This window comes from Astatotilapia calliptera, chromosome 1 (assembly GCF_964374335.1).
Source record: "Astatotilapia calliptera chromosome 1, fAstCal68.1, whole genome shotgun sequence".
In the NCBI taxonomy this organism is placed as follows: Eukaryota; Metazoa; Chordata; class Actinopteri; order Cichliformes; family Cichlidae; genus Astatotilapia; species Astatotilapia calliptera.
Window position 1 is genome coordinate 283019 of NC_137422.1, and position 22604 is coordinate 305622.

General features: G+C 43.6%; 3 protein-coding genes across 4 annotated transcripts; 1 reads left to right on the top strand and 2 right to left on the bottom strand.

Annotated features, from left to right (window-relative positions):
• The first annotated feature begins 4943 nt into the window (after positions 1–4943).
• kbtbd13a (kelch repeat and BTB domain containing 13a) lies at positions 4944–6502 on the top strand. Its single transcript, XM_026158029.2, has one exon. The coding sequence runs from the start codon at positions 4944–4946 to the stop codon at positions 6414–6416; it is 1473 nt and encodes a 490-aa protein (XP_026013814.2). The 3' UTR covers positions 6417–6502.
• Positions 6503–6704: 202 nt separating this feature from the next.
• ubap1lb (ubiquitin associated protein 1-like b) lies at positions 6705–14179 on the bottom strand. 2 transcript variants are annotated; one of them, XM_026158261.2, is made up of 6 exons: positions 14024–14179; positions 12397–12517; positions 10565–11086; positions 9660–9866; positions 7247–7348; positions 6705–7142 (listed from the first exon to the last, which is right to left on the bottom strand). In XM_026158261.2, the coding sequence occupies exons 1-6, from the start codon at positions 14074–14076 to the stop codon at positions 7008–7010; spliced, it is 1140 nt and encodes a 379-aa protein (XP_026014046.1). In that variant the 5' UTR covers positions 14077–14179; the 3' UTR covers positions 6705–7007. The 2 variants fall into 2 exon arrangements, with proteins under 2 accessions (XP_026014046.1, XP_080165479.1); XM_080309353.1 differs by lacking the exon at positions 14024–14179 and adding an exon at positions 12940–13100.
• Positions 14180–15256: 1077 nt separating this feature from the next.
• On the bottom strand, positions 15257–22106 carry pdcd7 (programmed cell death 7). Its single transcript, XM_026158166.2, has 5 exons — positions 21116–22106; positions 20607–20745; positions 17962–18192; positions 17787–17874; positions 15257–15687 (listed from the first exon to the last, which is right to left on the bottom strand). The coding sequence occupies exons 1-5, from the start codon at positions 21977–21979 to the stop codon at positions 15543–15545; spliced, it is 1467 nt and encodes a 488-aa protein (XP_026013951.1). The 5' UTR covers positions 21980–22106; the 3' UTR covers positions 15257–15542.
• Between the last annotated feature and the right edge of the window lie 498 nt (positions 22107–22604).

Here is a 22604-nt window from a genome sequence, read left to right on the forward strand (position 1 = left end):
GATCTCAAATCTCCCATTTTTAAGTAAGATCATTGAAAAAGCAGTTTCTCAACAGCTCAGTTACTTCTTAAAACAGAATAACTGCTACGATGCCTTCCAGTCAGGTTTTAGACAGAACCACAGCACTGAAACCGCTCTGACCAAAGTGTTTAATGACATATGTCTGAATACAGACAGTGGAAAAATGTCAGTCCTAGTTTTACTGGATCTCAGTGCAGCATTTGATACAGTTGACCACAAAATATTACTCAAACGACTGGAGAACTGGACAGGTCTTTCAGGAACTGTACTAAACTGGTTCAAAACATACTTAGAAAACAGGAAATACTTTGTATCAATAGGTAACTTCACATCTGAGCAGACAAGTATCACATGTGGAGTTCCCCAAGGTTCCATCTTGGGACCCCTTCTGTTTAACATTTACATGCTCCCACTGGCACAGATTATAAAGAACAACAAAATAAACTATCATAGCTATGCAGATGACACACAAATATATATCACAATGTCACCAGGAGCCCGAGGCCCTGTACAGGCTCTTGGTAAATGCATTGATGAAATTAATGACTGGTTGTGCCACAATTTTCTCCAGCTAAACAAAACAAAACTGAGGTAATAGTCTTTGGCGCCAAAGAAAAACGATTACAGGTCACCAGAGAACTTCAATCTATACATCTAAAAACCACAAACCAGGCGAGAAATTTGGGTGTAGTGATGGATGCAGACCTAAACTTAGAAAAACACATTAAGACAATAACAAAGTCAGCTTACTATCACCTCAAGAATATATCAAGGATAAAAGATCTGATGTCTCAACAGGACCTGGAAAAACTAGTCCATGCATTCATCTTTAGTAGGCTTGATTACTGTAACAGCATCTTTACAGGTCTACCTAAAAAATCAGTCAGACAACTACAGCTCATTCAGAACTCTGCTGCTCGAGTCCTCACTAAGACCAAAAAAGTGGACCCCATCAGTCCAGCTCTGAGGTCTTTACACTGGCTGCCTGTCCGTCAGAGGATAGACTTTAAAGTTCTGATGCTGGTCTATAAAGCTCTGAATGGTTTAGGACCAAAATACATCAGTGACCTCCTGACCCAGTATGAACCTTCCAGATCCCTCAGGTCATCTGGATCTGGTCTTTTATCAGTTCCCAGAGTCAGAACCAGACACGGAGAAGCTGCATTCAGCTTTTATGCTCCTTATATCTGGAACAAACTCCCAGAAAGCCTCAGATCAGCTGAAACACTCGGTTTATTTAAATCCAGGTTGAAGACTCACCTGTTCTCAGCTGCATTTGAATAAAGCACCAAATCCACACTTTTAAGCTTAAATTTCAAAACTAACCTTTTAACTACTAATTTTATCTGTTTTGATTTTATATACTGTTTTGTTTGTTTGTTTGTTAATTAGTTAGTTTGTTTGTTTGCTTGTTTTAATCAATTTTAAATCATGCTTTTATTTGTTTTTGTTTCTAACGTCTCTGTAAAGCACTTTGAATCACCTTGTTGTTGAATTGTGCTATACAAATAAACTTGCCTTGCCTTGCCTCGGACAAGAAAGCCTATTTTTTCTGTTGTTCAATACTGAAGAAATTTAAACTTTATATGCAGAACATTGTAGAATATTTTTAAGGTTATCTGCTATAAAAAGCCAGACCAGGAAAATCTCCTTCATGTTTTTCTGTTTTATTCTCAGTTACTTTCACACAAAGGCATCTGCTGTGATGTTCACAATTCTGATGAAGTCAGTACTGATAAATGATCAGAATTATAATATTTCTGACTGTCTGAGGCTAAGTTGAATCGAATCGGGACTTTGAAAACCGGAATCGAATGGATTATAGAAATCAGTGATGATACCCAGCCCTAGTGAGCAGCCTAGGCACGACAGAAGTGGATGTAGCTGTAATAGGAAAAGAACTATTGCTAACTTTTCTGTTTACTAGAAGGTTTTAAAATTTCTGTACTTTTAGGTGACAGGAGACATGTGGCCTGGTCAAAACACAGAGAGCTGCACTCTAAAAGATCTTTGAACATAGTAAACATACCTTGTGTGCCACAGACTGCTCCCAAACACGAGGGGACAAGTAATGCCTCTAAAACACTTAAGTTGGCTTTATTAAACATTAGATCTCTAGCTGGGAAAACATTTTTAATTAATGATTTAATCACTGAGCACAGCCTTGATTTTATGTTTTTAACTGAAACTTGGTTGGACCAAAGTAACAGTGGAGCTGTTCTCATCGAGACGACCCCTCCTAACTACAGTTTTATCAGTGAGGTCAGGGTGAGCAGGAGAGGAGGAGGGGTTGCTGTCTTATTTAATGAATCATTTCAATGTAAGCAGCTATCTCCTGGAAGTTTTCAGGGTGAGCAGGAGAGGAGGCTCTTGGTAAATGCATTGAGGAAATCAATGACTGGTTGTGCCACAATTTTCTCCAACTAAACAAAAACAAAACTGAGGTAATAGTCTTTGGCGCCAAAGAAAAACGATTACAGGTCACCAGAGAACTTCAATCTATACATCTAAAAACCACAAACCAGGCGAGAAATTTGGGTGTAGTGATGGATGCAGACCTAAACTTAGAAAAACACATTAAGACAATAACAAAGTCAGCTTACTATCACCTCAAGAATATATCAAGGATAAAAGATCTGATGTCTCAACAGGACCTGGAAAAACTAGTCCATGCATTCATCTTTAGTAGGCTTGATTACTGTAACAGCATCTTTACAGGTCTACCTAAAAAATCAGTCAGACAACTACAGCTCATTCAGAACTCTGCTGCTCGAGTCCTCACTAAGACCAAAAAAGTGGACCCCATCAGTCCAGCTCTGAGGTCCTTACACTGGCTGCCTGTCCGTCAGAGGATAGACTTTAAAGTTCTGATGCTGGTCTATAAAGCTCTGAATGGTTTAAGACCAAAATACATCAATGACCTCCTGACCCAGTATGAACCATCCAGATCCCTCAGGTCATCTGGATCCGGTCTTTTATCAGTTCCCAGAGTCAGAACCAGACACGGAGAAGCTGCATTCAGCTTTTATGCTCCTTATATCTGGAACAAACTCCCAGAAAGCCTCAGATCAGCTGAAACACTCAGTTTATTTAAATCCAGGTTGAAGACTCACCTGTTCTCAGCTGCATTTGAATAAAGCACCAAATCCACACTTTAAGCTTAAATTTCAAAACTTACATTTAACTACTGATTTTATCTACTGTTCTGATTTTATCTGTTTTGATTTTATAAGATAAGATAAGATAAGATAAGATAACCTTTATTAGTCCCACACGTGGGAAATTTGTTTTGTCACAGCAGGAAGTGGACAGTGCAAAAGTTATGATGCAAAAATTAGAATACAATAAGAATAAATACAGTACACAGCTGTACAGAATAGAATAAAATAATATACTATATACAGTAGAATAAAATAGAATAAAAATATACAATAAGATAAAAATAGAATACGAATACTATATACAACTGAGTAAAAATACAACGATGCCAGAAAGGATTATTGCACTTAGTGTTATTGCACATGTATGGATGTGTGTGCTTGATCAGTTAAAGTCTTTATTATGGAGTCTGACAGCAGTGGGGAGGAAAGACCTGCGAAATCTCTCCGTCCCACACCGTGGGTGCCGCAGTCTCCCACTGAAGGAGCTGCTCAGTGCTGTCACAGTCTGCTGCATGGGGTGGGAGACGTTGTCCAACAGGGATGACAGCTTAGCCGCCATTCTCCTGTCACTCACCACCTCCACTGGAAATTTGGTTAATTTCCAGTGGAGGAAGCTGTAGTCCGCGTCTGTGAACACCCGTGTGTACACCTGTGTGCATACCTGTGTGGATCAGCATGCTTGCATTCCAAAGGTTTCTCCATGTAACGATCTGCTAGGGAGTGTGGGGAGCCACAGCCCCGTCCACCAGGGTATGAAGCAGGTATGGAGGTGATCCAGGTCCCAGATATCCAGAGGCCCCAGAGTACAAGGACCCGAGGAGCACCACCAAAGGGGGGGAACCGTGCCACCCTCCTGGGAAGAGCTGAGTAGAGCCCCAAAGGAGAGGTCACCCAGCAGCTGCGGAGTAGAGACCAGAGGGGGTTGCAGTGGCGTGCCCGCGGGCTCTGCCGGCAGCCAGCTGTGCCAGAGAGGACCGAGATTCAGGCCCTGAGACCAGAGGCCTGAGGGCATCCCACCCCCTGGAAGGAGCCCAGCCGGGCCACAGGCGCCCGGCCCCACCAATCGGCCACCAGGAGTGAGCCGGTACATACATGAGCGCCCAGCCCCAGACGACAAGGACCACCAACACACCACCAGGGAGGCCCCGCATCCCAGACCCCAGTCTGACGGCCAGCACCTCCTCCCAGCCCCCCAGCCCTGACGGCTAACAGAACCGGGGTGAGTAACTTCACTCTAATTTTGAAATTATGAGCAGAATCTTACTATAACCTGTGTAGACCTGTACATTTGCCTTTATGTCGACTGTAGTGTTGGAAACACGTTGGAAAAAGACACAATAAACATAAGATAAAGATACCAGTGGAGGTCCTGCCCCTGGGGAAAAGCCCATTGTTTTAGTTTTCTTGCTTATGTCGATCAAGGACAAAGCTTCAGCTGTTCCAGAACTGTCAGCCACAAATGAAGGGTGAATCATCAGCACACTGACAGCTACTATCCAGCTCCTCTTTCTGCTCTGGCTGCATGTCCTCATAATGTACTTGAACTGTGACACACCTCTAGCTGCTATGTATAGAGTCTGTTGTCAGAGCTCTGCAAACAAATAGTTTATACAGTGTCAGATACCCTTGGTCTGGATCAGAGGGATTCGCTCAAGCTTGTGGTACGACGCAGTCTACGTGCTGTAGTTTGGCGTGATTCAAACTTTTCTCGTCGTTTCCAGTTCCACCGGAGATGAAATGAAGATTTATGGAACAGATGTCATGGAGTCCAGCAGCTGCCCACACTTGAGCCAACAGTCAGGACAATATAAGGGAGCAGACAGCCTGCGAGTCAGCATTAAAGACTGTGTTTTCACTGTGGATAAACCCACTGTAGTCAAAAACTGTGAGTACTTCAGAGCATTGTTCCAGTCAGGAATGAGAGAGTCTAAACAGGAGGAGGTCCAGCTGAAATGTGTGGGGAATCTGGGATTTCAAGTTCTGCTGCAGGTGCTGGATGGGAAGCGACCCATCCTCAACAGTGACGAGATCGTCGAAGCAATAGAGTGTACGGCTTTTCTCCAGGTGCCAGCTCTCACCAAGCATTTGATCAATATTATAAATTCCCAAAACTGCTTGCTCATGTTTCATACAGCTGCAACCTACGGAGACTGGGAGTTGTTCCACAGAGCAGCTTTATTCATCAGAGACATCTACGCTGACCTAGGGGAGGAGGTTCGTAGCTTACCCAGTAAGCTGCTGGAGTACATTGAGTCTCTTCTCCCAAGTAGCTACATGGCAGTGTGCAGTCACTCTCCATCCACTGAGCTGCTCCAGGATGCCCAGAGGACAGTGTGTCATCTGGATGAAGAGCAAAAAGAGTGGCGAATCCTCACACATCTTCCTATGAGCACCAGCACCATCATGGCAGGCGTGGCAGTCCTCGACAACAAACTGTACATAATCGGAGGATTGTATGATTTAAGCAAGAAGGTGGTGGAGACTGGATTCTGCTACGATCCCGTGGCCAATTCATGGTCAGTGATTTGTGGACCTCAGCAGCTACGCTACAACTTCTCTCTGATAGGTCATGAGGGATGTCTCTATGCTATAGGAGGGGAGTATAACAAGAAGGCTCTGTCATCAGTGGAGAGATATGGGCTGTCTGATCAGAACTGGAGTTTTGTTTCCTCCCTCCCGTGCCCTGCAGCCTCAGTGGTGTCCACTGTAGCCATGAAGAGGATCTATATCTGTCTTTGGAAAGGGAAAGGGGCCACAGACATCCATGAGTACGTACCTGAACACAATCGGTGGAATCTGGTCACTACACTCATCCGCCAGCACAGTTATGGTCTTCATATGGTGGCCCACAGGGATAACCTCTATGTGATGCGGAATGGACCATGTGAAGACTTCTTACAATGTGTGATGGACTGTTACAACCTGACTTCAGATCAGTGGACAGTGATGTCCGGTCAGTACGGGAACAGCAAGAGCTCTCTGTTCACGGCAGCGGTCAGAGGAGATTCTGTGTTCACGCTCAGCAGACACGTGACCACAGAGTACACCATAGAGGAGAACAAATGGAGGCTCCGGCGTGAGATGAAAGGTTTTGGCAGGATTGGATCCATATATACATTTTTGATGAGGCTTCCTAAACCCACTCCCTCCCTTTTAGGAAATTGCCCAAGCCAGAACCTGAGAGACACTGATGTCTGTCACAGATGTCCCCTGGGATGCTCTCAGCACATTTAAAAGCTGGTGATCATCATTCTGATTTCTATTCTAATAATATGTGGCAAAGGATTACAGCCCACACTGCAGCTGTTTCAATCGCACCTCTAAAGAATTGGTTTAGTCTGCCCAAACTATTATTTCAGACTGTTTACTGTTCAGACTGTCTACGGAGGAATCAAAGCAGGATTGATGGATGAAGCTGCAAAGCTAGCACTAATGTAGCTTTTTATCGTGTTTGTTTGTGGGACCCACCCTGTAATATACACTTTTTATTGCACAGTCCTTGAAGAAAACAGATGGTCATGGTGTAAATTAATTTCACACTTTTAATAAGTTTGTTCACAATTACTACAAATATTTACGTCACTTCAAAATTTAGACACAGCAGGACTTTAATCAGAGTATTTTTGTTCCAAAACGAATCTAAAAAAGTGGTAAAGAAGATATGGGTTAATTCAGAAATATGAATAGATCATCTAACAATGCAGTGTCAGCATCAACTATATGTGTGCAGTTGTTTCATACCAGCACAAGGTCAGATATGACTGCAATTTTTAGAATACAGATGATTGTCTGCAAGATATCAATGTGAAAAGTGTGTGTGTTTTATCAGGACACACGCATCATCAGCTCCTCCAGGGCCCGATCTCGGTGGTTTTCATGAACCAGCAGCACTTCTTTGATGGCATTCTTCTGAAAGCCCATCTCATTGAACTGATTCAGCAGGTGTAGGAACTCCTTTGCCTCGAGAAAGAAAACATTTACTTTCTTTAAAGTTTCTAATCGAACTGACTTCATCAGACAAAAAGTGCCAAGCTTTGTTGTCTCCGATAACTTTAAAAACTTACCTTTGTTTCACAGTTTTGAAACATCTCCAAGGCCTCTTCCACCTGGGACATGTCATAACCCAGCTGACACAAGTGGTCACACGCCACCAGATAACTCAAGATCTGCCAAATATTCATTCATACAAGAGAAGAGCTGTCACATGGAAAAAGTTATTGACTGTTTCCAATCAGATTCAATTAATACAATAACCTCAGTTTTATCTGCATTTAGAAACAAGAAATTTTGGGTAGTCCATATGTTTACATCTTTAAGACATTCCTGCAGTTTAACTAATTGTTGCGCATTATCTGGGTTTACGGATAGATAAAGTTGGGTATCTGGGTGAACTAGTCCTAGCACAGAACCCGGTGGAACTCCATTATTAACCAAAATAACGGCCAAATAATTTTTTGTTAGTCAGTTGATTGATTCATTGGGTAAGGTTTATGTAATAAATTAAAAAGTAGTATGAATATGTGTAGTTTAATTTGTAAAATGTAATTTTATATTTTCCATTTGTTTACAGATGGGTGATAAATAAAAGCAAAAACACAACCCTGGTGCATGAGTGCGACAGCTGAGGATTATATTAGGGCCAGTTGTTGTTTTCAATATTCAGTGAAGTTGAGAGTAAGTTTAAAGTGATTTGGGGAAAAAAAATTAACTTTCCTGTAGAACTTTCTCAACAACTTACTTTCCAAACCAACCATTTCGTTAAAACGTATGTGTCATCTTTTCTGTTACAGGCCTTTGAAACTGTGGATGTTCCTCTACAACGTATATAAACTTTAGTAATGCTCTGACTAACACTAATCCACCATCCACACATTACTGCAACCTGTTTCTGCTCTAACATACACAAAGCACAGTGTCCAGACCAAACAGGAACACAATAATATGCTCTGTAAGGCAGTCATTTCTTATTACTGTGATTAAGAAGATAACAATTTAATTCAATTTCATTTATAGTGCAAAATCAGAACAACAGCCACCCTGAGGTGCTTTATATTGTTATGTAAAGACTAGAGATGGACCGATCCGATATTACGTATCGGTATCGGTCCGATACTGACGTAAATTACTAGATCGGATATCGGAGAGAAATAAAAAATGTAATAGAGCAGCACGACAGCAGCACGTTTAAGCTTGATAAGCTGCTGTTAGAATTTATTTAATATTACTTTCTACACCAGGATCTTTTTCTACGCAGCTGACGGCTGGTAACTGTGCAGGGGCGGATCTAGCAAAGTTTAGCCAGGGGGGCCGATAGGGCATGAACAGGGAAAAGGGGGCACAAAGACATACTTTTCTTTCTTATTCTCATTTAAAATGTCGAGCTTTTAATAAATAATTATCTGAATCTTACACCCAAAGATGTTGAATCTATTTAATATTTCTTGGAAAATAATTTATTTCTGTGCATTTTTTTCACACTGCATCAAATTAAAGTTGATTACGTCGATTAAGCATCATGAGGTGGAGGGTGGTTCCCTATTTTTTTTTTTTTTTTTTTTTTGCTGGGAGTTTGCAACCCTATTAGTTAGGTTGCTTACTCTTTAAAATACCAGAATAGGGAGGATGCTGCAGGTTTAAGTTTATTAGATTGATCCATTTTGCTGAACTATGAAATATTTTGGGTGCAGTGTATTTTTTGCATACAGGTATAACAGAGTATGAACTTATACAAAAAGCAGCAAGATATTAAAATTGATTGATTAAAATATTTAAAAAATAAAATATTGATTAAAAAACACACTATATGGATTCATATCAGTATCGGCAGATATCCAAATTTATGATATCGGTATCGGACATAAAAAAAATGGTATCGCATCATCTCTAGTAAAGACCAATCATTAATACAGAGAAAACAGAAAAAAACAACAACAATCATGTGACCCTCTATGAGCAAGAAATTTGGTGAAAGTGGGAAATATAAACTCCCTTTTAACAGGAAGAGCCTCCAGCAGAACCAGGCTGGGGAAGGCAACCATCTGCCACGACAAGTTAGGGGTGAGCAGACGAAGCCAATGATAGAGAACCTCATACTGACTGAGGCACAGAGTTCAGATCAGAGTGTGAGCTCTGTGAAATCATGAAATACACTAGTCTTTAATCTTCCAGCATCAGAACTAACAAATGTTGCTGAAGGACTAAGTTTGTTTCTTTAAAGCTATTTAATCCATGCACAGTTAAGGCTGATCCTGGTTTCTCACCTATCCTTTCTTGTCCTTTCAGATTTATTCTGTTTGGTTCATGGACCCATAATGCTGTAGGTCCAAGTGTGACCACTATTTTCACACTGACTTATAGTAGCTGTATTTGTACTGCATCAGTGTTTATAGAACAGACTGCATGATCCCGACAGCTGGAGCCAAAAGTTGACCAAGTGTTTTCGAGCAGCACTGCCTTGTTGTTGGATATAACACTGACCTCATCTGGGGTCTGCTGTCCTGTCCTCTGAAGGGCAGTGATGGCAGTATGAAGAGAGTAGCCCCTTGCAGTGATGGCCTCCAGCAACTCTCTCTCCGCTGGGTTTAGAGCTGACAGGAGTTCTGCTGTAGAGTCCAAAGCAGAGGAGGACAAACCCCTGGGGCCTGACATGACAGGGGGGTTTCTACAGGTGTCTGGTCTGAATATCTAAGAAATGGCAGACTGCAGTGAATGTAGCGAGTGGCTGAGAAAGAACAGGGCATGGTAGACCTGACATGCAGCTTTAGTGAGAATTCACACTAGCTAATCCTCGTGAAGCTCTTGCACCTTGGCTGCATTCAGAGAGCATACTTTACGCAGATTATTTTTAGAGTGTAAATCCATGAAAAACATTTTGAAAATGCAAAATGGAGAAAAGCTGGATAGGAAGACCTTATTTCCTTTCATAGTTAATAGTGCTGACATTAAAAGAAATGTAATCCCATGAGAATATCTGACACATCTCAATAGTCACAACCCTGACTATAAACAGAGTGAACCTGTTATCATGCTGAGCCTGTCTGGTTCTAGTTATACTCGAGATTGACCGTGCAGCTCAGGTGATGGTACTGCCATGAGCTTCAAGCTATATTTAGACAGGAAATAGAACTATCAATAGTCTAGACTACTGAGACTTCGCCACACTGCCGACTCACATGGCCTCGTGAATGAACAGCCACATACTGAAATTATGACAATAAACACAAAGTAAAGCTGGAAGACGGCTGTATGAATTTAGTGTTTTTTCCCTGGACAGTGATGCTGTATCACAGTCATCAGCTGTATTGTACTGTGTATTACATTCTGCAGTAAAAGTTTCAAAAGCACACGCACACATAAACACACAGCTCACGTGTTCCTCTTACCATGCTGGCTGTGCTGGTTCTGCTGGGAGGGATCCTCGTGTCCGAGGCTGTGTGTGATGAAGTGCTCTGGGGATAAGTCTCTGTGTTGGGATCTTGTTGTGTGGGCGTGTCGAGCACTGACAGTGAACACTGGCGCAGGTTCTTTCTGCGCTGGTGGGGCAGGCTGCTCAGACAGGCCGGGGGGTTCAGCAGGTCAGGGACAAAGGCCTTCTGTGCTTTCCTCTGACCACGCTGACAGTTTGCAGAAGGACGCTGTTCCCCCGGACTCACTGTCACTATGGAACTCGTCCTGGCTTTCTGTGTAGTGCCCTCTTCGTCATCTGAAGGTGAGATGGTAGCCTTGGTACGCAGGATGGAGGAGTTGAGGCTGTGGGACCGCTGTCGAGGGCTGCTAAACAGCATCCAGTATGGTGGACAAGATGACAGCAGGCTTGATGAAGAGGAAGAGGGGTTAAGCTGGTGCTGGGTGGCAAAGCCACTTTGCAGCCCAGTTAGCACCCAGTTCTCCAGACTGAATCCATACTGTCAAACATGCAAACATCGTGTAAGTCCTTCTGTAGGTCTGAAGCTACATTTTTAAATTCAACTCAATGATGACAGGCTTTTCATTATTTTATTGTTTAGTCTTTTGGATTGCTAACATTAGCCAGTTGAGTGTAAACAACACTTGACTGGCTAATGTAAGGCTTGTGAAACTTATGGTAGCATCTAGCATCTCACATTATTACCAATGACTACTCTAAAAACCATTTACAATACAGAAATGTCTAACATCTGGAAAGTATGTTGAGTTGTACTCAGTAATGAGGATGAAAAATACTTTGATAGGGATGCTCTCCCATTAATTATTGCATTAATGTGGCATGGAGACAATCCCCTCGTAGCCCTTTGGAGGTGATTTGAAGCCCAGGTAGCTTTGATGACAGTTTTTATTTTGGGGTCAGATGTTTCTTATCTTCCATCCTGGCCTTTAACTCTGTGGGTGACTGACTTCTTTTTTTTTTTTGCAATGTCTGGTTTTTGCTATTTTACTATTATATTTAAATTTGTATTGTACAGCACTTTAAAAACACATCTGGTAGACCAAAGTGGTATACAAATAAATGAAATAAATAAATAAATAAAAATAACAGACAGACTATGTTCTGTATTGTCACGACCACCTTTTCTATCCCATTCCCATTTAATCTACTTTCTATTAAAGTGATTAGATGTAGCACTCAGCAAGCATCCAGCCTTTTCTGTGATCTTCTGTGGCTTACCCTCCTGTGCAGGGTTCTGACGTCATGTCAATATGGACCAAAATCTACGAAATGTTTCCAGCACCTGGTTGAATCTAAGACAGATCCATACCAGTGCTACCTGTTAAAGCGTACATCCTTTAGTGGTATGTGCAAGGCCCTCTACCTGCGAGTTTGAGGGTTCTGTGCAGTATCTCAGCTGATCCTAGGACTGCACTCTTCTGCACAGAGACCTGTGATGTTGTGTATGGAATCTGATCAGCTGTAACATTCTTGTCCGAGATCGACCTTCATCTTTCATATACTCATAAAGCTGTAAAGAGCAATGTTGTCTTTTATTTGGCAGTGCTAGTAAGTGTGTACTAATCACATACATACAAAAAACATAAAAAGTCAGATATTGAGCCATGGTTCTTCCTGTAACTTATCACCTGTCAGTGTGATAGGGTTTGTTTGTTTTGGTGTTTTTTAAAGGAGTGAAATAATGGTGACAGCTCAAAGCAGTGCAGCAAAGAAGGTACACTGCACAACAGACAGAACAGCAAGGAGGAGGAACAAACAGGGAAACACAAGAGAGAGAAACACACTCACCTCTGTCTCCTGCAGGATGTTGAAGTAGTCAGGGACAGTCGTACTGACAGAATATTTTAGTTCCTGAAAGGAAGCACTCTGAGGCACCCTCAGAGGTACACCATCCATACTGCTCAGTCCACTGAGAAAACAAAGATAAGTCAGCCATAGAACAACTCACACAATCCCTCCAGTTGTGGATCTGTAATGTGGACCGCCGTGCTCCCTGAAAGGAAACACAACAATCTGTATTTCCACAAGCTGAGAGCTGCAGCGTTCAGGCAGTGGCCCTGTTCTAACCCCTCCGCTCTAACTGCAGAAGTGTGCACTCCACTTCTGCTGGCCTTTCGATATTTTCTGCTTTTATATTAGAGTCCCTGATGATTCCTCCCACGAGAAGCCTGAAGATTTCCATTAGGCCAAATAGAACACAGTCTCTTTTTTCTCTCTGTAATCTGTCAAACATTATTGTTATCGCTAATATATTCAATAAGGTTATAAAAACAATTAACATTATGTGATAACAGGGTTATTATAATTTCTTTTAATGCTTTTTGTATTTACTTTTTCCAGCATGTGAAGAAAGGTAAGAGCATCACTGCTTTGAGTGTTACTTTGGATCAACAACTGTCGAATGTTTAGATTCTACAGTAATAAGTCTGTGCTACAAAGTCCAAGTCCAGTCTTGTCCTCCTCAGAGGGGATTCCACTCAACTTCAGCAGGCGATTTTCATCTTCATAAAGGTGATGCACATCAGACGTCGAAGCGGTTCAGTGAGTACAGGTTGTCCTCATCAGCACAATCAATCCATAAATCTTCCTTCAACTACTCTTTTTGTCAAACAGTACAATTTTTGTTGTAAGGTACGGTTGTGTTCTCCATGCTCAGTCAGGCTTGAATAAAGATGTCAGACTGCCAACAACGCTCAATCCATTTCTCAGTCATCAGCACACAGGTACCACGACACCATCATTACTCTGCATCGGTAGGAATGATGCAGCCTCTGTTATCCTCCTCTAGGCTCATAGAAACTACTCCTATCCGGAAAACAAGGACGAAGAGGAGCTCTGCTGAAGTGTTTATCACATTCATAAACAGAGCATGAAGCAGCGAGAAAGGATTTTCCTAGAAAACCGTCATCATGAGCTTTTCCTTTCTGTCATCTCGAGCTCAGATTAGAGAATGGACGGCCTCTTTCACAAACAAACAAACCTACAGTTTGTCTCTAGGTGTTAATGTGTGTGTGTGAGAGAGATGGTACACACAACTGTGCACTCAGCACTAATCAGGTTTGTGCAGCATGAAGACACAGCCAGCAGACAGATGGCCGAGGACTCGTAACACCAAAGACCACAGATGCTGAAGGCTTTGTGTGTCACCTCTGACGCTTTCTGCTGCTGAATAAGAACAAATGTGTATGTGACTATTTCTAAGTTCAAAAGCTGTGCAAGACTTGTTAAGACAAGTATAATTATCTGATGCTGCACACTCACTACTCTTTAAGTCACATAGCAGACTATGTGCCTTTCATAAATACAATAAAATGTGCTCTAAATCCCCCACTCTCCCTACACACACACACACACGTATATACACACAGGGAGAGATCTAATGAAATACACTGTTGAAAATAGAAAAAAAGCTTACCCTTGTGTCTTTGTGTGGTCAGAGCTGCAGTCACTTAGTTTGTGATGTATCATTCATCACTTAGAGAACCACCTGGGACACTAATCCACTGATCTCCAGTAACCCTCATCAGCTGACTTACTGTGTACACAGTTGACAGCTCAAGAGAAGCAAGTAAGGACATCAGATGGTGCCTGCAGTCGCGAGGACACCCACATGTCCCTAATATTTGTGTGAAGTCACACAAATGTTAGACTCCAGGGCACCTGTCTGAGTCTGAACGTATATGTGTATATACACAGACCATTTTATTAGGTGTTCAAGTATATAATCAGCCAATGACACGGCAGCAACTTAATCCCTTTAGCTATCTAGACCCAATCAAGACGCACTACTGAAGTTTAAATATCAGAATGCACAAAGAAAAAAGGTGATTGAAGGGACTTGGTGCCAGGCTGACCCAAGTATTTCAGAAACTGATGATCTGATGGCATCTTTAACACACACACACACACACACACACACACACACACACTGAGCAGCTTGGTGGCAGCAGCTGCGGCAGCAATAAGGGGAGAACGACCAGACTGCTTTAAACTGTCTGCAGAAGAGCTCCTTAGTGCCTCCTCAGCACTGTTGAACGCCAGTCTACCCAAGTATTGTTGCTGATGCGCAGGCATCTTCTTTAGGATAAGCCGTTGTGAGGTAAAGCCCAAATAATGTCAGACTGAGTTCTTGAGCGTGACAACTAAGGCTGTTCTGAAGTCAATAAGGACTTAACACACACTAATTATACCTAACAACATAGTGGCCACACTTACCTCCCGGTCACTTTATTAGGTGCATTACGTGTTTTCACAGTGGAGGACAATCATTAAACATGGCAACATGACCGAAGAGGTCAAAGAAAGTACACGTGATCCCTGTGAGATCAACACCTTTTCAGCTCTTGGCTCCGATGTTTATACAGGGCAGCTAATCAGAAGACCAGACGTCTTAAAGGGGGGCTGTAGTATTTGTAGCTAACAATATAGTGTAAAGTCTTTGAATAGAAATGAAGCTGCTGCAGACCACAGAGCTGAGAAAAGCCACGATCAGAGGACGCAGACACCGTCCTGCTGTGCCCACTCCTCTGTGATCGAGCAGCGTTTACCCCTCTCATGTGAGTCGGGCTACAGGTGACACTTTCTCCTAAACACATGGGCACTGAACCATGAGTAATATGTTGCTGTGGATAATAAACTGCGTGACAACTTCATATTGTTCATTTTATTTTGTCTTTAGAAAATTCATCTGAGTAAAATACAAACTGTTACTGAGTAAAGAAAACAGGCATAAGTCCATACTGTGGGCTGTTCCACGCTGCACCTCACAGATAAAACACTTCCTGTTGTCCCAAGAAGGCTTACATCCGTTTCAAATGCAGAGACTGCTGCTCCTCTCGTCTAAGTGTCGATGGAAGCGCGTTGAAAGCTCCAGGTAAGCTGCGGCCATCTTTGTCACCGTCACCTGGTTGTTGCACTGTGCAGCCGAGGACCAGTCAGAGGTTCTCACAGTCCGTGTCACTCGTCTGCAGGGCGGAGGCCCAGGCCTGGTCTGATGGGGGGTTCGGCAGGACCCAGCTCTGAGGAACGGATGAACTACCAGGATGATCTACTGCCACCAAACATGTGTCCCATTCTTTTCTGAAACACAAATACGTGGGTGGCAGAACTCATGTTATTAGTCAAACTGCTGGTATACGAATCATAGCTCGTTCTCTTACTGAACAGCTGTTTTTGCCATACGAGTCCTCTCTCTGTCACTTCTAACATTATACATGTGGGAACATTCAAAACTATGATAAATGCAAACACCAGACGCAACTGCAGCTGTTACGTCCCCACACGAGCCTTGCTGCTGCCACTGGAATGAAGAGTGGGAGTAACACACACTTAGTTAGCTCATCATCATCAGTGTGAACACCTCGAGGAAAGCAGAAGTTTGAAGGTCTGCAGCACTCAGGTATGTTGAACACGGTGCCGAGGAAGAGGATGTCAGCAGCTGCTGTCATTCCCAAGCCCTTCATTCTGCAGCGAGAAGGATCATCCACATTCAACACCGCTGCCACGCTTCCCCAGAGTGGACGTCCCAGCCAACTCAGGCTGGGACACTGTTGTACTCTGTTCTGCACACACCAACCACTACTCACTTACCTACATGTACATCAAGTGGCAAAGAGCCAACTGGTGAAAGAAGACCAAATACAGTTATACTGATAATATTTATCTAAGAGACCACGAGCCATGTTTTCATAAGATGCCAGTTTAACCACTGTCAATAACCGGTACGAACAGTTTCAGTCTGGCTTCAGTTCATGTCACAGCACAGAAACATCTCTGGTAAAAATCTCCAATGATCTTCTGCTTGCAGCTGACTCTGGACTCATCTCCCACCGCATCCTCCTTCACAGATTAGCATCTATTGGCATCAATGGTTCAGCACTCGCCTGGTTTACCTCTTATCTCTCTGGCCGCTCACAGTTTGTTCAATTACTCCGTCACAGATCAGTATCTACTCCAGTTAATTCCGGTGAACCCCAAGGCTCTGTCCTGGGTCCTTTACTTTTTATCATCTACCTCCTACCCCGAGGTAATATTTTTAGGAAGCATAACATCCAGTTTCACTGCTATGCAGATGACACCCAGCTCTACCTGTCCTCCAAACCCAGAGCTACTCTCCCACCCACATCCATTTCTGACTGTTTAAGTGAAATCAAGCTCTGGTTTACTCACAACTTTCTTAAACTTAATGGCAATAAAACAGAATTTTAATAGGCTCCAGATCAAAACTGACTCCAGTTCCAACCAGTCTTTTGTTATCCATTGATAACTCTGATGTCACACCCTCCCCTCAGGTTAAGAGTCTTGGTGTCATCCTCGACAGCACTCTGTCCTTCACAGCACATATAAATAATATCACTCGGTCTTCCTACTTTCATCTCCGTAATATTAACCGTCTTCGTCCCTCACTCACACCACACAGTACCGCCATACTTGTCAATGCTCTTTTCACATCTCGTCAGGATTATTGTGATTCTCTTCTCTATGATTTACCTCATAAATCATCCATAAATTGCAGTTGTTTCAAAATACAGCTGCTCGTATTATTTCCAGAACTAGATCCACTGAACATATAACAGCTGTTCTTAAACAGCTCCATTGGCTCCCAGTTCACCTCCGTGTCAAGATCCTGCTTCTCACTTTCAAAGCGCTTCATAACCTCGCTCCTCCATATCTATCCGATCTTCTCCACACATCCTCGCCCCTTCGTACACTCCGCTCTTCCTCAGCTTCCCTTCTGTCAGTTCCACCTGCTCGCCTGACTACCATGGGACTCAGAGCCTTTAGTTGTTCTGCCCCGAGACTTTGGATGCACTCCCACTTGCTCTCCGGACCACACACTGTCTCACCACTTTTAAATCACTACTCAAAACCCATCTGTTTAGAACTGCATACACCTGATCTGTCTTAGGCCATTTTTACCTGCTCAGTTTTTATATTTGCTTTTATACTTTTATGACTGTTTATGTCTAGATTTTATCTACCATGTTTGCTATATGTAAATTTTTCTTATGTTTTTTATGGTATTGTTTACGTGCTACTGTGAGGTGACCTTGAGGGTCTGAAAGGCGCCTATAAATAAAATTTATTATTATATTATTATTCATATTTTCTACACTTTCCTCACAAAGAGCCCAACAGAGAAAGCAAAGTGTACAAAGATGTGTGACGAGCAGACTGACCTGACGTGGATGAGCGCAGGCAGCGAGTGCTCCGCCTGGCTGTAATAGTCTCTGAAGGGCTGCAGGGCACAGCTGCCTGGGAACTCCTCTATCAAACAAACACAACAGGAGTGGATGACAACACAGTCATATCCTGTGCACGCACACACACGCACACACACGTGCACAGCCATACCCCCAAACAGCATGGAGTCTACTCTGTGCTTCCTCTGCAGTTGTCGCTCTCTCTCCTTCCTCACTCGGCGCTCCCGCTCTCTCCTCCTCTCCTCCTCTTGCTCTCCTTCCAGCATCACCATCAGGGCCTTCTCCTCTGCCGAGTAAACTACAGTCCTCCTCTTTATCACCAGTCTCAGCTGCTCCAGGGTGCTGCTGAACACCTCATCGTTTTGCAACTCAGTCACAATGCCTGTGTGATGGAAATGTATTTTATTATTTATCACACGTTTCGCTTCTGTGTCACTCAGTTGAATTCATGCGGGACAGCATTTAGTTTCAACTTTATTGCATGCTCAACTAGGCTTCGTGAGGACATTGGAGACACCCAGGGGCCGTGTGGGGGGATTCGACAGGTGGAGATTTTTGTTCTAATATCTCTCAGGAAGTGGTGGGATGAGGCAGGAAACAGTCTTTAGGTGACACTCTCTCTTTCTCTGAGGGGTCAAGGATGACCTGTATTTAAAGAAGTGCTGTACTTTTCAGTGTTAAACTTCCACGACACCTGGCATAAATGGAGTCACATGTCTCATGTCTGAATCTATGTGCGAGTTTAAAGCCATTGCAGGGGGGTGCAGTATGAAAAGGGGAAAAAAAACAAAAACAAAATGCTTGGACACTGCCAGCACGGGGCGCCCACACAAACGCAAAGCAGGAGATGAAGCGTCACTGAATATGTTTCCAAACCAACTTCATTCTAAGCCAAAGACTAGAAAATATGGTGAAGCAAATCTGCCCTTTGGCTTCACCTGCACAGGTGCAGAGGTAGGTCTCCCTGCAGGGTTGCTTTTCCCTGCGTCAGGAGCAGCGCTGGGCTGTTTAAATCACGGACTAACAGGATCCCACATTCTTGATTTTTAGTTCACAAACACTTCTCATAATGACTAACTGCTCCTGACATGTTGGAGATGTGAGCTCTTTATACAGTAAAGTTACAGCAGGACAGCAGTTACAGCAAAAGAGTTTAAAAAAAATTTCAGTTTTGATTCGAAACGTCGTTTACGTGGACGAAACAGCTGCGTGTTCAAAATCACCCGTGTAGGTGCGGACGCAGCGTAAACGAGTTAGTAGTTTATTTTATTACTACCTGTAATTTATTGCTGTTTACTTGTATTTGCTTAACTGTTTACTAAATGTTTGAGGTGTGAAATAAACCAAAATATGGGCGTGTGTGTGTGTGTGTGTGTGTGTGTGTGTGTGTGTGTGTGTGTGTGTGTGTGTGTGTGTGTGTGTGCGTGCGCGCGCGGCGAACATTTTTCTTGCAAAACAAAGGGGGGCCCAGCAAAAAAAGTTTGGGAACCAAACCCCAAGCCATCAAACTCCTGAACACTCAATGAGTGGACTGACACACACCTACCACAAGCACTTTTTTTTCCTCATACACACACTTTTTGCACAACCCACTGTCATTGTTGCAGTGTTGTGACTGCACTGTCCTGTGTCTGTATAGTTCTGGTGTTGCACTGTTTGTTTTGCAATTTTGGCACACTTGTACTTTATATAGTCTTTTGTTGATTGCCTGTTATATGTAATATGTAGCACCAGGTCTCGGAGGAACTTTCTGACAACAAGGCCACTTGACTTGACCTGCCCGAGAGAAACTGCTGAATCAAACTATCCAGTTCTTTAAAGTAAGAATCTTGAATATATAAGTGGGATACTAGATATTATATAATAAATCAAATGTGCAGTCATCATTGTGTAAGGTTTATTCTAAACAATCTACCAATTTTTTCCAGCATTGGTCTCATGTTTGCTTTGACCATATCAGTATAGTCGGAGGCAATTTGTATACAGGAGTATCTGAGACCATCTGAGGACCACCAAAATTGCCACTGTTTGAATAAAGTATAAGGGGACTGTCCTAACATGGGCATTATTCTGCCCATGTCATGTTATGAATTTGCATATAAAATAAGTTTATGATGATTGCTGTCCACAGCAACTTTCATGTTGTTTCTCAACTTTTGTGCCAAATGTTCTATGGCAGTTGTGAACAACCCAGGGCTGAGGGGGCAACCTTGTCTCATGGATCTCTGTGAATAAAATGCAACCAATATAAACCCATGTGTCAAAACGAAGGCCAAAGCCAACTTTTTCTAATGTCTTAAACAAATAATCCCATTCAGCACAATCAAAGGCTATCTAACATAGCCTTGTTCTTAGTATAAGAATGTAAAGCCTCCTTTTAGCTGAGATTCCTGTGTGGTGATATTTTCATTAGCTGTCTTCTTCATAAAAGGAAGCTAAGGAAATAATCCTCGTCCTCAAATATTCTTTCGTAGCATCCCACCAGACACCCATTTTTGTGTCATCTCAGGAAAAAAAATGTATGTCACCCCTAATCATTATAGCAAATAACATGTCTTTAAGTAAGAACACATTCAAACGCCACCAACGACTTTTGGGGGTCTGTCAAATGTTTTTAAGGCTCGGAAAAATTGTCCAACTGTAACCATGGTGAAGTCTGCAAAGCCCATTCAATACTAAAGCATTAAAGACTCCAGCATAAATTAATAAGAAAGATTCAGGTTTGCTGCAACCTGATAGACAGGGGGAGAGTCCACTCTGAGAGTGCATCCAGCTCGATACAACACCTACTCCCACCTTTCTTGGATACCGCTTCTCTCCTCAGCCTACGCAGCTTCTCCAGGGATCTCAGGATGTCCTGCATCCTCTTCACATCCGCCTGCTTCTTCCTAACTTCACAAAGGACAGAGTCTGCAGCCATCTTCAGTTCCTTCTCCTGCAACACAAACACTGATGTTAGCATTTGGAACAACACCACACAGGACGACAGGCGCTATGACCGGAACAAGCTGTGGCCATAATGAGCCCTCTTCAGAGCGTTTCATTCTCCATACTTGATGCAGCCCTGACACAAGCGCGTTGGAGCACCTCTTGTTTCAGTACCAACCGCTCTTTAAGCTTGCTGCAGTCTGATTGGCTGCCGCTCATAAACACAGTCTTTGCAGCACTATGATCTGAGCCAAAAGTGGAACAAACTGTCCCAAACATGCAGTTGGCTTCATAATATGAAACCCTGGCCATGATTACAGCCACGGGAAGTGTAACAGTTAACTCTTTAAACACGTGGCTGACAAAATCGTTCATACCTTTTTCTTCTCCTCCACTTCCTGCATCAGTTTCATCCTCCATTTGTCTACAGCGGTCTCTTTGAGAGACCTGCGCTCTTCCGCGTCTTTCTCCTCCGTCTTTGCTTCTCTCCTGGCTCTGAGTCTGCGGAGCCTCCTGCAAGCAGCCCGGGACACTTGAGCCTTCAGCTCACCTAACCGTGAGGTGTCGGCGAGAAGTCTGGCTTTGTCCGCCAGCTCTGCCTTGATGCCTAAAGCCCTTAAGTATGAGTGCGTCCACTCACCGTCACCGTGCAGAGAGTGAGTCAGAGTGTGACAAAGGTCTTCCAGCCGTGAAATGAGCTGAGCTGCCCCGTACAGAGCCTGTCTGAGGGAGGAGATGGAGCTCAGTTGCGGCGAGTGCTGGCTCTGTAGCCTCCCGCAGCTCTTCTTCCCTGTGGCCTGTAAGAACTGTCTGACCCATTTCGTGTCCTGCTTCCTCTGCCGGGTCACATCATCGTCCGGATCCCGTGTCGCTACCGGGCCGCGGTGCTCCGTGTGGCTGCGGTTTGACGCTAGCTCACGGTCACAGCGAGGAGCGTGAGGCCGTGTTTGGAGTTGCTGGGGGGCTCCGGGGATGCTTGGGAGTGGCGCGTTCAGGAGGTGTCCGGGGGGTGGGCAGCCGAAACCAGGCGGGGGCACAGAGGGGTCAAATCCATAAGGTTGGGCAAAAGGTGGCCCCGTGAAACCCACACCGAAGGGACGAGCGTCGTAAGCCGGCGGAGGCGTCCACTGTGGAGCCGTGAGGTCCGGCTCCCGCGCTTCGTGAAGCCCGGGGTGACTGTACTGCGAGTGCACATAGCTGCTGTTATAGCCCGAAGTGTCTGAGCGGTACGATCTATCCATGGCCTGGTAACAGTCACGGTATCCTTGAAGAAAACTCGGAACCACACCGCTGAAACAGAACAGTACGCGGCGACTTTCTTCTTTAGTTCTAGATGTTTGTGTAGTAACCAACTTGCGGCTGCATCATCGCCACCTACAGGCGGAAATGTGGAACTCAGCCACTCAGGGGCCGCATCCTTGAGAAGGTACACTGTACTGTGGAGCTCCACAGTGGCTGCAGCCAGGTGCTCTTGGGGCATCCTTCGACGTACATGGCCTTCGCAGGCCGGAAGTGCAAGGCTTCTTAAAACGTTTGTTTCGCCGCATAAATGAGTGACATAAAACTGAGTACTTACTATTAAAAGCTTACTCTTCTGCCATGCTATGAATCCTGGGATAGCGTGGACAACGAAGGATACCCCCGACCCATCTTCAAATCCGGAGGACGCATTTGTTTTTGTTGTTGTTGTTTTTTGCAATGCATTTATTGAATAACAAAAACACGGCACAGTGCAGACGTCACAAACAGACAAGTGCAGATGAAATAAAGGAGCACAAAAAAGGACAAACAGTAAAAATAAGTAAACTGCCAAGCAAAATTACATGAAATGTGCAAAGGGTTAACATTTAGTTTTTCGATATTCTT

Excerpts from the sequence above, each read along its gene's own strand:
- kbtbd13a (XM_026158029.2), top strand. The coding sequence starts at position 4,944 with ATGGAGTCCAGCAGCTGCCCACACTTGAGCCAACAGTCAGGACAATAT.
- ubap1lb (XM_026158261.2), bottom strand. The coding sequence starts at position 14,076 with ATGATACATCACAAACTAAGTGACTGCAGCTCTGACCACACAAAGACA. Across the intron at positions 12,518-14,023 it reads GACCACACAAAGACACAAGG|TGGACTGAGCAGTATGGATG; the intron begins GTAAGCTTTTTT and ends TTGTTTTCTCAG. Across the intron at positions 9,867-10,564 it reads GAACCAGCACAGCCAGCATG|ATATTCAGACCAGACACCTG; the intron begins GTAAGAGGAACA and ends GCCATTTCTTAG.
- pdcd7 (XM_026158166.2), bottom strand. The coding sequence starts at position 21,979 with ATGGATAGATCGTACCGCTCAGACACTTCGGGCTATAACAGCAGCTAT. Across the intron at positions 20,746-21,115 it reads AAGTGGAGGAGAAGAAAAAG|GAGAAGGAACTGAAGATGGC; the intron begins GTATGAACGATT and ends TTTGTGTTGCAG. Across the intron at positions 15,688-17,786 it reads CCTGCGCTCATCCACGTCAG|AAAAGAATGGGACACATGTT; the intron begins GTCAGTCTGCTC and ends TTTGTGTTTCAG.